This window comes from Salvia hispanica, chromosome 2, assembly GCF_023119035.1.
Source record: "Salvia hispanica cultivar TCC Black 2014 chromosome 2, UniMelb_Shisp_WGS_1.0, whole genome shotgun sequence".
NCBI classification, from domain to species: Eukaryota; Viridiplantae; Streptophyta; class Magnoliopsida; order Lamiales; family Lamiaceae; genus Salvia; species Salvia hispanica.
This window is the reverse complement of record NC_062966.1, coordinates 31,716,228-31,725,980: the sequence shown is the minus strand read 5'-3', so window position 1 is coordinate 31,725,980 and position 9,753 is coordinate 31,716,228. Positions and strand designations below refer to the sequence as shown.

The 9,753-nt window shown below is 36.3% G+C and overlaps 3 protein-coding genes across 4 annotated transcripts; 1 reads left to right on the top strand and 2 right to left on the bottom strand.

Moving 5' to 3' along the window:
- Positions 1–1,819: 1,819 nt before the first annotated feature.
- LOC125205051 lies at positions 1,820–3,697 on the top strand. 2 transcript variants are annotated; one of them, XM_048103848.1, is made up of 3 exons: positions 1,820–1,960; positions 2,337–2,606; positions 3,411–3,697. In XM_048103848.1, the coding sequence occupies exon 2, from the start codon at positions 2,337–2,339 to the stop codon at positions 2,601–2,603; it is 267 nt and encodes an 88-aa protein (XP_047959805.1). In that variant the 5' UTR covers positions 1,820–1,960; the 3' UTR covers positions 2,604–2,606; positions 3,411–3,697. The 2 variants fall into 2 exon arrangements, with proteins under 2 accessions (XP_047959805.1, XP_047959806.1); XM_048103849.1 differs by lacking the exon at positions 3,411–3,697 and adding an exon at positions 2,949–3,368.
- A 428-nt stretch (positions 3,698–4,125) lies between these two features.
- LOC125205050 (REF/SRPP-like protein At1g67360) lies at positions 4,126–5,543 on the bottom strand. Its single transcript, XM_048103847.1, has 3 exons — positions 5,383–5,543; positions 5,064–5,294; positions 4,126–4,750 (listed from the first exon to the last, which is right to left on the bottom strand). Exons 1-3 carry the CDS (start codon positions 5,395–5,397, stop codon positions 4,298–4,300), a joined length of 699 nt encoding a protein of 232 aa, XP_047959804.1. The 5' UTR covers positions 5,398–5,543; the 3' UTR covers positions 4,126–4,297.
- A 744-nt stretch (positions 5,544–6,287) lies between these two features.
- Positions 6,288–9,504, bottom strand: LOC125207604 (ELMO domain-containing protein A). Its single transcript, XM_048107013.1, has 9 exons — positions 9,281–9,504; positions 7,833–7,942; positions 7,676–7,744; positions 7,444–7,559; positions 7,301–7,355; positions 7,021–7,141; positions 6,897–6,944; positions 6,702–6,796; positions 6,288–6,629 (listed from the first exon to the last, which is right to left on the bottom strand). Exons 1-9 carry the CDS (start codon positions 9,378–9,380, stop codon positions 6,531–6,533), a joined length of 813 nt encoding a protein of 270 aa, XP_047962970.1. The 5' UTR covers positions 9,381–9,504; the 3' UTR covers positions 6,288–6,530.
- Between the last annotated feature and the right edge of the window lie 249 nt (positions 9,505–9,753).

The window sequence follows — 9,753 nt, the reverse complement described above, 5'->3', positions numbered from 1 at the left end:
GTGATTTTGAATATAATTGATCTATATGGTTAAAATTCATCGTAGTATATTTATTCTAGTACCATATGGAAACAAAGAAAGTCTATATTCAATTGCCTTAACCTGATGGCATTAAAAAATCAACCTTTTCTACATTTCTCCACATGATTTTTCAATATGTCACGGGCTACTTAATTTTATTAGTAATTATTATTTTCTGTACTCCCCTAATATTTTCATGAATTTAGTTATGTTGAATTGACAGATTAGTTCGAATTAGGTTCAATGGCCGCAAATTACTGCATTATTAAGTGTGATAGAGGTGAAGAAAAAAAAGATTAAGGAGTACATTAATTGTAGGAACTAGATGCTCATAGAATTTAGGTTTGGCTGATTTTCTTCTTCTTAATTTATGAGGACTTTTAATTTTGTTCATACTATATTTAAAATATATTACTACTAATTATTATAGCAAACAAATCAATAATCAAATATATACCATATTCATATTTTATGCTTTAATTATAAATTAATAATACTATAATTAGTTTAATTAGCAACTAACAGAAACTTCTGATATGGCAGTATTAATGTTGATAAATATTAATATTAGTTCTACAATATGGTTGGTATTATTTTATTTGTCATGACATTATTAATTATAGCAGTAGTATTTGAAATGAAAATTTGACTCCAACTTTTATTCCATCTACATTATAATGCACCTCTATACTAAAGTCTATTTACACACATTAAATCAAGATCCCATCCATCATCTATGGACCTTTCAAGTTAGTTTGGCAACCTCTATCAATTCATATATTCTTCCAAAGTTCCTATTCTACAAATCTCTCTCTCCCTCTTTCTCTCACACACTCATCATAAGTTATTTGCTTCTAATTTTTTTTCACTTGGTTAAATAATTCATCCGTTTTATTTCGGATGATTTTTTTTTTCTTTTACCACAGGTGTTCCGAACCCGTCTTCGGCGAAATCGGAGAAATCCTGCTCGACCGGGCTTGCGGATTAAGGCCGAAAGTCTCTCAGCGGATGATGGGGTTGGAACCCGTGATCTCAAGGTCACCACAGCTCTGCGCTGCCAACTGCGCTACAACCCGTTGGTCGGATGATTCTTTATTAATTAAGTAGCTTTCATGAAAAATGCACTCATATCATATCTTTGGATGCATGTTTGCATTTCAATTTCTATAATTTTTATAATTTATTTAATTATGCATGCTTATACCCACTAATTGGTTCGGCGGTCTAATTCCTATTTATAATTGATCTTAATTTGTGATTAGCTATCGTCGGTGCATCTTTATGCATATAAAGAAAAAAAACAACAAATAGTAAGCTTTGGTATACCAACCTCTCTCCCTCTCTCTAGAAATATTAGAACAAGACTAACTAAAAAGCTAATATAGAGTACAGGCCTAATATTTTCAAAATAGTGGGCCATGTTATGTTTCCCTGGCCCAAATAGTTGATGCTTAGCTCTTTAATTTATTTTTTCTTCTCTTTGATTCTCCATTCCCATCATTATCATTAAAACCATGTTATAAAACTCTTCTTCTCGTCATTGAGTTATTAAATTCCCTTGACTTTATTTTGACTTAGGTATGTACGCGGAAATGTACATTTTATCTAATATGAAAATACTGTGTCTCCATGATGATAATAATCCTTATGTGAGTATTTATTGAAATAAAAAATTTGGAACACAATAAATATAAATGAAACAAAATCATTAATCATATCTTCAAATTCAAGATTGAAGATTTTAATTAGGAGTGTTATTTTCAACCAAAAAATGTTCATGGGTCTTTGAAATGTGGGGTTGGGTTTTAAATATTTGTATGGGCTTTTACTGAGCGTTAGAGAAAAGCCCATTAGTCTGACCATAAATTTGTAGACATTTTTTCCCCATTTTCGTTTTTGCTCTTGTAGATCAATCTCCTCTCAACTGTTCAAGCTTAAGGTAATATCAATCGCAAAATTCTTGGGTTTTTTTTGTTTTATGTTTTTGTTTTTGCAGATTTCAAGTTTTCTCACGTTATTGAGCATAATTTAATCTGCCTCTCTTAATTTCCTCAGTTAGCGTGATTTATGATTCAAATTCTAGGGTTTTGTGTTGTGATTGCAGCTCGTGCTCAATTTTTGTCTAAACGAAAGAGTTAGATGGAAATCAATAAGGCTTCTTTTTGTTTATTTGTTTGTAATGCTTCACCTGATTGAGAATGTCAAAATGTGTTTGTGTTGAGCGAAGTCGCCCCCCTCCTTTAATAGCTATTGATTTTGATGAAGCTAAAATCGATCGATTGCGGAGAAATTTGATCAATTGGTGATGGTTGCAGATGGGATTCATAATGGAATTCGCGGAGAATTTGGTGTTGCGATTGATGGAGGATCCAAACGAGAGAGACAGGAAGGCCAGGGAGAGATTGTACGAACGGAAGGAGCAGTGCAAGAAGACTATAGAGATGCATCGCTTGCCCCTCCGCCCCTATGGCTTCTGGACGTTTGAGCGCCACAATGCTCAGATCTTCTGGGATGAGCAGATTAGCAATGTCCAAGGCCGTCGTGATCCATACGACGAAGTCATTGAGGAATACTCCAAATAATTGGTGAGCTCCTCGAACTTTCCATTGTTACTTGATTCCAAAATTGAACACTTTGATATTGTTTGTGTGTTCATATAGTTTGTATTGGTTGCACTTTAGGAGTAAAATGATAATTTTTGAGTTTATGCACTCAATGAGACATTCACGGGTGAGATACGTTTCCCAAGTTATAGATGATTATCTGCTCACACAGAGGATTTATGATTGTTCAAGATTAACACTTAAAATGGTGTGTGTGTGTGAGGGTGCAAATTGCGGTATCTTTACACTCCCCATTTAATGCCTTTTGTCTCAGTCTTGTTAGCTACAAGGGTTCTTGTGTTCATACATTTTTTTCTGGTACAGCCACTATTGCTCACTTCTAATGAATGCCATTAAGCACCATTTCTGGATCATCTTCTGGAACCATTTAATTTCAAAAGTGAGCCACTGCTGACCAGAACTGTTATATTCTGAATACTCATAAGTCCAATATCCCATACTCAGATTTTAGATTTTGATGAGAAATGTGTTGTTTATCGGTTCTCCCTTGAATGTGTTCAAGGAATGCACAAGATAGCATTGCTGCCACAATATGTGCCTTTTATTCAGTTTAGGCCAAGTCTCTCTCTTTCTCTGTAACTGTTTAAACTGTTTGATGGTTATATGCATGTCCATAACTGGCACCAAAATGTTATACTAAGTAGAACTCACTGCCCCACCTCTGCATCAGTTTGCCTACTATAGATTGCTAGTTAATCATGCTTAACTGTGAACTCTGTATTGTTAGATTTGCTAGATCAGATAATTATATTTCCCTTCATGCAGGGGATAAGAAGTGCCTTCAGTTATAGATGCGGGGTGACCTCTGCCGAAGACAATTCTTGTATTTTTGGTGTTCACTGGCAGTGTGCTGTAAGATTCGAACTTGTTTTCTTCAGTTTGTTGGTTGTAATAAATTGCAGATACAAAAGTTGAACCTCAGTTGCCTGGACTTCTGCATTTGGTTTTGATTCCAAGTTCATGCCACATTCAGCAGAATTCTCTCTGATCTCTTCTTATTTGCTCACAATTGTATTCAGACATGAGTGGATTAAGTATATGTTTTAATACAACCTTTTCCATCTTTGAGTGACAAAGAGAAGCAGTCGCTCTTCTCTTGGTCGTATGCATTGTGTAGAAATAGTGTTCAAAGACAGTCCAAAAACAGGTAAATATAGAAGTGTTTCAAAATCTTCGACAAATTGTGAAAACTTATATATCAGTATTTCGAGCTTTGATGGTTTGAGTTCAAGATTGATCACTCTTTCAATATAAAAACGATTTACTTTAGAGTTGTTTTGTCCATTTCTCTTCTATCGAAACACCGAGGGACAATTTCTCCATAGACGCGGACAAAATCAATTAGATTGCAAAACTGTAGCAACGCTTAAAAGAAACGATTTTGTTGTGTGGGGGAAAAGAAAAGCATGTAGTAGTGGTTTGTGCAAGTAGCAAGCCCAAGTGCCCAAGCCAACGCAATAGAATAGACAACACAAGTTAATTAACCAACAACATCATCTTCAAATAGAGGGATTCTAGTACAGCATTAGCATCAGCCAAATGTACAAGATAGAGAAGGATGATAATCAAGCTAACAAGTTGGTCCAGGAGTTATTTACAGAGGCAAACAAAGTCCGAAAACCTACTCATCACACACTTGAACAACCCTACATCTACTCCTCCTTGTCCGAGTCACTCGAGCTGCTGCCAGAATCCGTCTTCTTATTGGCCGCCGCCTCAACCTGCTTATACGCCTTCTCCATTTCCTCGACGGGGACCAGCGGGACGTAGCTGAAAACAGTGTACCCTTTGGAGGCCAAGTCTTTGACAACGCTGTTGTACTTCTCCGACCAATGTGCGGCTGTCGGGACAGCTATCTCCAAGACTCCGTGCAGGGCCGGGAACTGGTTGGCCTTGTACCACGCCACGGCCAATCCGCTCACTGCAACATCCTTTGAGATCTTGCCAGCATGGGAAATGGCTGCAACTGGACCCTCTACTTTAGCTTCCTCAACGAGCTCGTGCACAATCCGAGATGCTTCCTTCGCTATCGACTGAGCCTTTATGGCCGCTGCCTTAGCTGCAGCCGGAGCACATTCTCCAAATTTCAAGCTTGCTTCATCAACCTACACCAACATCAAAAACTAGCCCAACTTAGACAGCAGAAATCATCTGTATAAGTAACTAAGTTAAGCCAACAATCCAATGAAGAAAACAGAGAGAGTATTGAGAAGTGAAAGTAATACTCCAACAGAACTGACCAAGCTGCTGCTCAAGGAGCTATACTAAGAAAAGCCAATAGATCTCTCAAAACAGAACAAATCTCTACCAATTATACAATGATGAGTTGAAATTAATGACTAATTTACCTCTAAAGCAAAGCATAAACATGGATCCGAAGTTGAAAAACCCTAATTGTAACACACCGAAGATTTTTACCTTATTGTCGAGAAAAACGAGGATATGAGCAGGAACGCCTTTGAATCTGTCGCAAACGGGTCCAACGACGGCGGTGACGGTGGTCTCGACCTTCCCGAGGGTGGATTTGAGGGGACCGGAGTTCTCCTTGGCGTATCCGTAGAGATTCGTCACCACAACAGCGGCGTTGATCGCGAGATACCTAACGAATCCGAGACGCTTCAGCTGCACGTCACTCCTCTCAACCTCAACCTAAAAAAGGGGGGAAAGTAGATCAAAACATAAAAATGAAAAAAATTCGGAAACATGATGAATTGAATAGCAGATCAGGTCGAATTACCTGAGCCGTAGCCATTTCTCGTCGGCGGGGAATCTGAAATTAAGGAGAAATTGATAGTTAGTAGGTTAATGTTTGCAGAAGAAATTGATAGGTTATGGAATTGACGTTAGAATCTAGGGAGTGAAAGGGGGTTTAAGAAGGAGGGAGAAGGAGGGTGTGGAATCGACAATTGGGTGGAATTGATGGTGCATGTGTCGACACGTGGGAGTTGATATGTAGCAAGTCGGCTGTCGTTACAATTTATTAATCAGATGCTTTGGGAATCATCTCGTTGCTCTAACTTCTACGAACTTTCTCGAACTTACCGACTTCCCCATCTCCCATTTATTGGCCCATTTAATATTTGTACTACCAAATATTTATATTTATACTCAGTACCGCACGGTTTTAAAAATGTTAAGAAAGATAAATGGAAAAATGTTAGTCTCACTTATATAGTTTTAAATGAAAAGGAGGTGGATTGAATTAGTGGAATATGAGCCCCGGTTATTTGTTACTGTTAATGGTAAAAGAGAACCATAACTCTTATTTGCTGACAGACTAAAATGAAAACACGGGCTCTTATTCGCGGATGATGAAAGTGCTCCAATTTATTGTCTTTTTACTATTTTGATAATGTACATTTTATTTATATTTTTTAATTAAATTATTATATAAAAGTAAGAATTATTTTTTACAAAGAAATTTAATTTACTTACTATTATTTTATATAAAATTCGGAATTTTCTATTGGCTGACGAAGGGATGGGGTGAAACTTTCTATTTATGACTAAGGAGCCTACGCTTGCTTACGTTTTTCCAAACAATATCAGAGTTTTTATAGAACAGTACTCCTTAACTATTAACATACTTTCTTCGCTTAAATCATTCAAGTTGCTAAGTTGCTAATATAAAAAATATGCAAATTAAGAAGAGAATTTCACTGATCCATTTGGACCATAGCCAAAGATAACTCAAGTCTCAAACACATGATTCGATAAGTGTAAAGCCAAACACTATTTACAGGCAGAGGGCCTCGAGCATTGAACAAGTATAGCTAGTTAGTAGGAGTATCAAATTGGTTCAAAAACTTATGGGAAAAAACTGGTATATCATTTACATTAAGATGGTCAGAATTATGAAAGGTTAGAGGAAGTAGTGTGCTGTGATCAACGCAAGAGGTTGTAGGATGGCATGTCTTCTATCAGCAACACATCATCCATTAGAAATTCTCTTTCTAGCTGAGACCTCGTCGATCTTAGAATATCCTGTTTAAGGCAATTGTGAGGGCACTGTCCGAAAGGAGATGTCAACGAGGCGAGTTAGGAGGTTTTGCTTACGTTGAATTCCATGTATGTCGCGTGTTTGTCCAGCCACAGCTTGTCCATAACCATGAATGCTACGCAGTATAGGAGGTCGAAAGCCCACTCATTCTCTGCAAAACACCCAAGTTGTTAGCCAAAGTCCATTGAAAAAGGGACATGAAAAGTAGTGCGGACGAGAAGAAGACGATGATGATGAAGAGGTAGGCTCACCGGACAACATTTGAAGAAAAACGGCTCTGATAGAAGTTCGTGGTTTTGCTGCATAATATTGAGGTTACATTAGCTGGCCTAAAGAGTGAGGATAGGTGTACTAAACTCAAAATAGTCGACTTACTAGCATCGAGGTCGAGCATTTGCAAGATCATGAATGTAATGTTGACACCAGCAACAGCAAATGGATACTCCCACATTGCCCTTTTGCCTGTTTGCTTCCTCAATAGACTCTGAAATGAAAGCTGAAACATAAAAAAAACAAGTTGTTACTAGTAAATTTTTTTTTTTGCATTTATGAAGTTTTTCAAGAAATTGGAGGGAATGGTTGTAGTGGATCAAGGCATTTCTATCAACAGGCTCGACGTGGACAAGAACAAGAAAGAGAACGAATAGTATGTTACCGAAAAAGTCTTGGCAAAAAACAGCAAGTTCTCCAATGAAATGAAACCTGCCCCTCTGAAACAGAACCAGAAATGAGTATGTACGAAAGCGTTGAGTGAGTGAGTTGCGAAGAAAGATACATCAACAGCGATGATAGCAAAACCTGAAATCTGTAGATGGATCATTTCCCTGCCATCCCATTTCCTTCCACTGGTCAGATTTCAAACTCTGCAGCTCCACGCCAGGGTACGTAGCGGACCATAACGCCCTCAGTGCTTCCTGAAGTTCGAGTACAAAGCTTCCTAGAATAAGCTAGTTTCTACATTTTGAATCCAGTTGCAAAAAGTGAAAAGTGCCAGTAGAATGAGTAGGCACTTTTCAGAATGCTTTCACACCTGATGTTCAAATCTCAAGGCATCAAACTGAACTTTAGTTCGGTGTCTCAACCGTTTTAGCCTCTCTTCCTGTCCATTTTAAGGCAGCAAAGAGATAAAGTAACGCGAAAACATAAGGTACAGCACGCAGGTTTCGCGTATGGAGCAATGGCCTTACCTGTAAGGGTGTCAAATTTAGGCAAATCCGCGTCTGGCTTCCCCTTCGCTTGAAGCAAACACAAGTGAGGTTTTTCCCTCTCCATGCTGGTGTGCCACAAGCTGCATAATCTGCACCAGTGCAATGCATTGTTATCCTTAATCAGCTTTTGACTAACAAGTGCATTGCCTTCTTCTTCCTGTCCTTATAATAGGAACATGTATTTCTCACAATTTTATGTTACTTGTGATTTATAATAGAATCTGATAGGTGATGGCTAAACTTCATTTTGCAAATCCCATTAAGTTCTCAATATGCACTATAAAATGTACTACTGTACTAGCATATTAGCAAAGGGAAGAAAAAACCAAATCAAGTACTAAATGAAAAGAATTTTCTGTAGTTGATTCTTCACTTATATCATACTGTCAACAATATCCATTTGATTATTGATTCTATAAAGCAATCTAATAGCGTATAGAAAACTATTTAAGACATAATTAGTAGTTCAAGCTTTTTCTTCAATTGTGACTCCGAATATTTTCAAGGGTAAAAATAGAGGGTAATGATAAGTTTACAAAATTTTATTTACAAAACTATTGAAGAATAAAATGAAAGAGAAAGAACAAACTAGATGGAGTATACATTAAACTAAAAAATTATCAAATAAAAATATATACTAGTACTATATCAGTCATAAAATTCTTTCATAATTAAATTTAGTAATTTAATTATGTAGTGTGTTAATTAATACTAGTAATAATGTTAATTCAAACTTTGTTTCCTAAAATAATAGTGTTAAAAAAATTTCCAAAATTATATACTAAGAATAAATTAGTCATGAAATTATATCCTAGGAATAGAACTAAATATTACTCCATAGGTATTATGTGTATACAATTTATGTTAATAAATTATTTTCAAATTTCGTATTCATTCCTCAAAAGTTGAAACATGTTAGGTATTTAAAAAGACATCAATAACTTGGGCTGTTTAGAACTTGGGCTTTTTTAAGACATACATTTGCCAACATTCGCTCCATAAAACTTGAAATCGATACATGTATAAACCAATCTAAATTTTCTAATATCAGTATTAAAAGAACGTAAAAACAAGAACAATAGCATACGATTTTACTAAATCTTTCAATAAAAAACATCTCCTAATTACCAAAAACGACGATAAATCATCTGTATATAGCTCCAGAAGGAGTTTTTTCGAAATAAAACAAAACAAAATAACTAGAAAATATATATGCTTGACCATATTCAAAACTCTGCAAACTCGAAACTCTTTATTGTGACCAAAATCGTGATTAATGTCAAAAATGATTTTTTTTAAAATTAGTTTTTGGAAAAAGTTTATGAACAATTGAGGCGAAATTATAAGGCCAACTGATTGCTAGTAGTATTAAATTGGTCAGAAAATCAGATTGATTCATCAAAAACATTGTAAAAAAAGCGAATTACCAGGAATCGACGAGTGTGAAAGCGTGCACTTAGAGAAAGACGATGAATGCGTGAAGCTGCGAACCGCAACGCAGCCGCCGGATATCCTGTCGTCGCTCATCTTCAGCTCCTGCAGCTAATCCAATGAGTTAAGAGAGAGAATGCGGTGTCGTTTTGGTTGTCATTTTTGCTCTTTGTAGTCTCAGCCCGATTATAACTATGCCGGTGGCGTCACTCTGCTCTGTCGAACTCCAAGGGGATAAAATCATTTTTTATTCCTTATTTTTCCTTTTTGTCGGATTATTTAAGGACGAAATTACCCTCCACCATTATTGCAATTGACTCATGTATCCTGAATCCTGATTTTGATGACATTCATTCGAGGTTTTTGATTTGCTTTCTTTAATTGATTACCTAATTATGAAAACCGGTTTGATATGCATATTCTCATCAAAATAAATTACATATAATCGAGTCATTTTGAATAAATTCTC

Bases quoted from the DNA above. Each gene is read 5' to 3' on its own strand.
- LOC125205051 (XM_048103848.1), top strand. From the start codon at position 2,337: ATGGGATTCATAATGGAATTCGCGGAGAATTTGGTGTTGCGATTGATG.
- LOC125205050 (XM_048103847.1), bottom strand. The intron at 4,751-5,063 runs GTAAAAATCTTC...ATGTTGGTGTAG, and splicing joins TCGTTTTTCTCGACAATAAG to GTTGATGAAGCAAGCTTGAA.
- LOC125207604 (XM_048107013.1), bottom strand. From the start codon at position 9,380: ATGAGCGACGACAGGATATCCGGCGGCTGCGTTGCGGTTCGCAGCTTC. The intron at 7,745-7,832 runs GTAAGGCCATTG...TAAAATGGACAG, and splicing joins TAAATTTGACACCCTTACAG to GAAGAGAGGCTAAAACGGTT. The intron at 6,945-7,020 runs GTAAGTCGACTA...AATATTATGCAG, and splicing joins AATGCTCGACCTCGATGCTA to CAAAACCACGAACTTCTATC.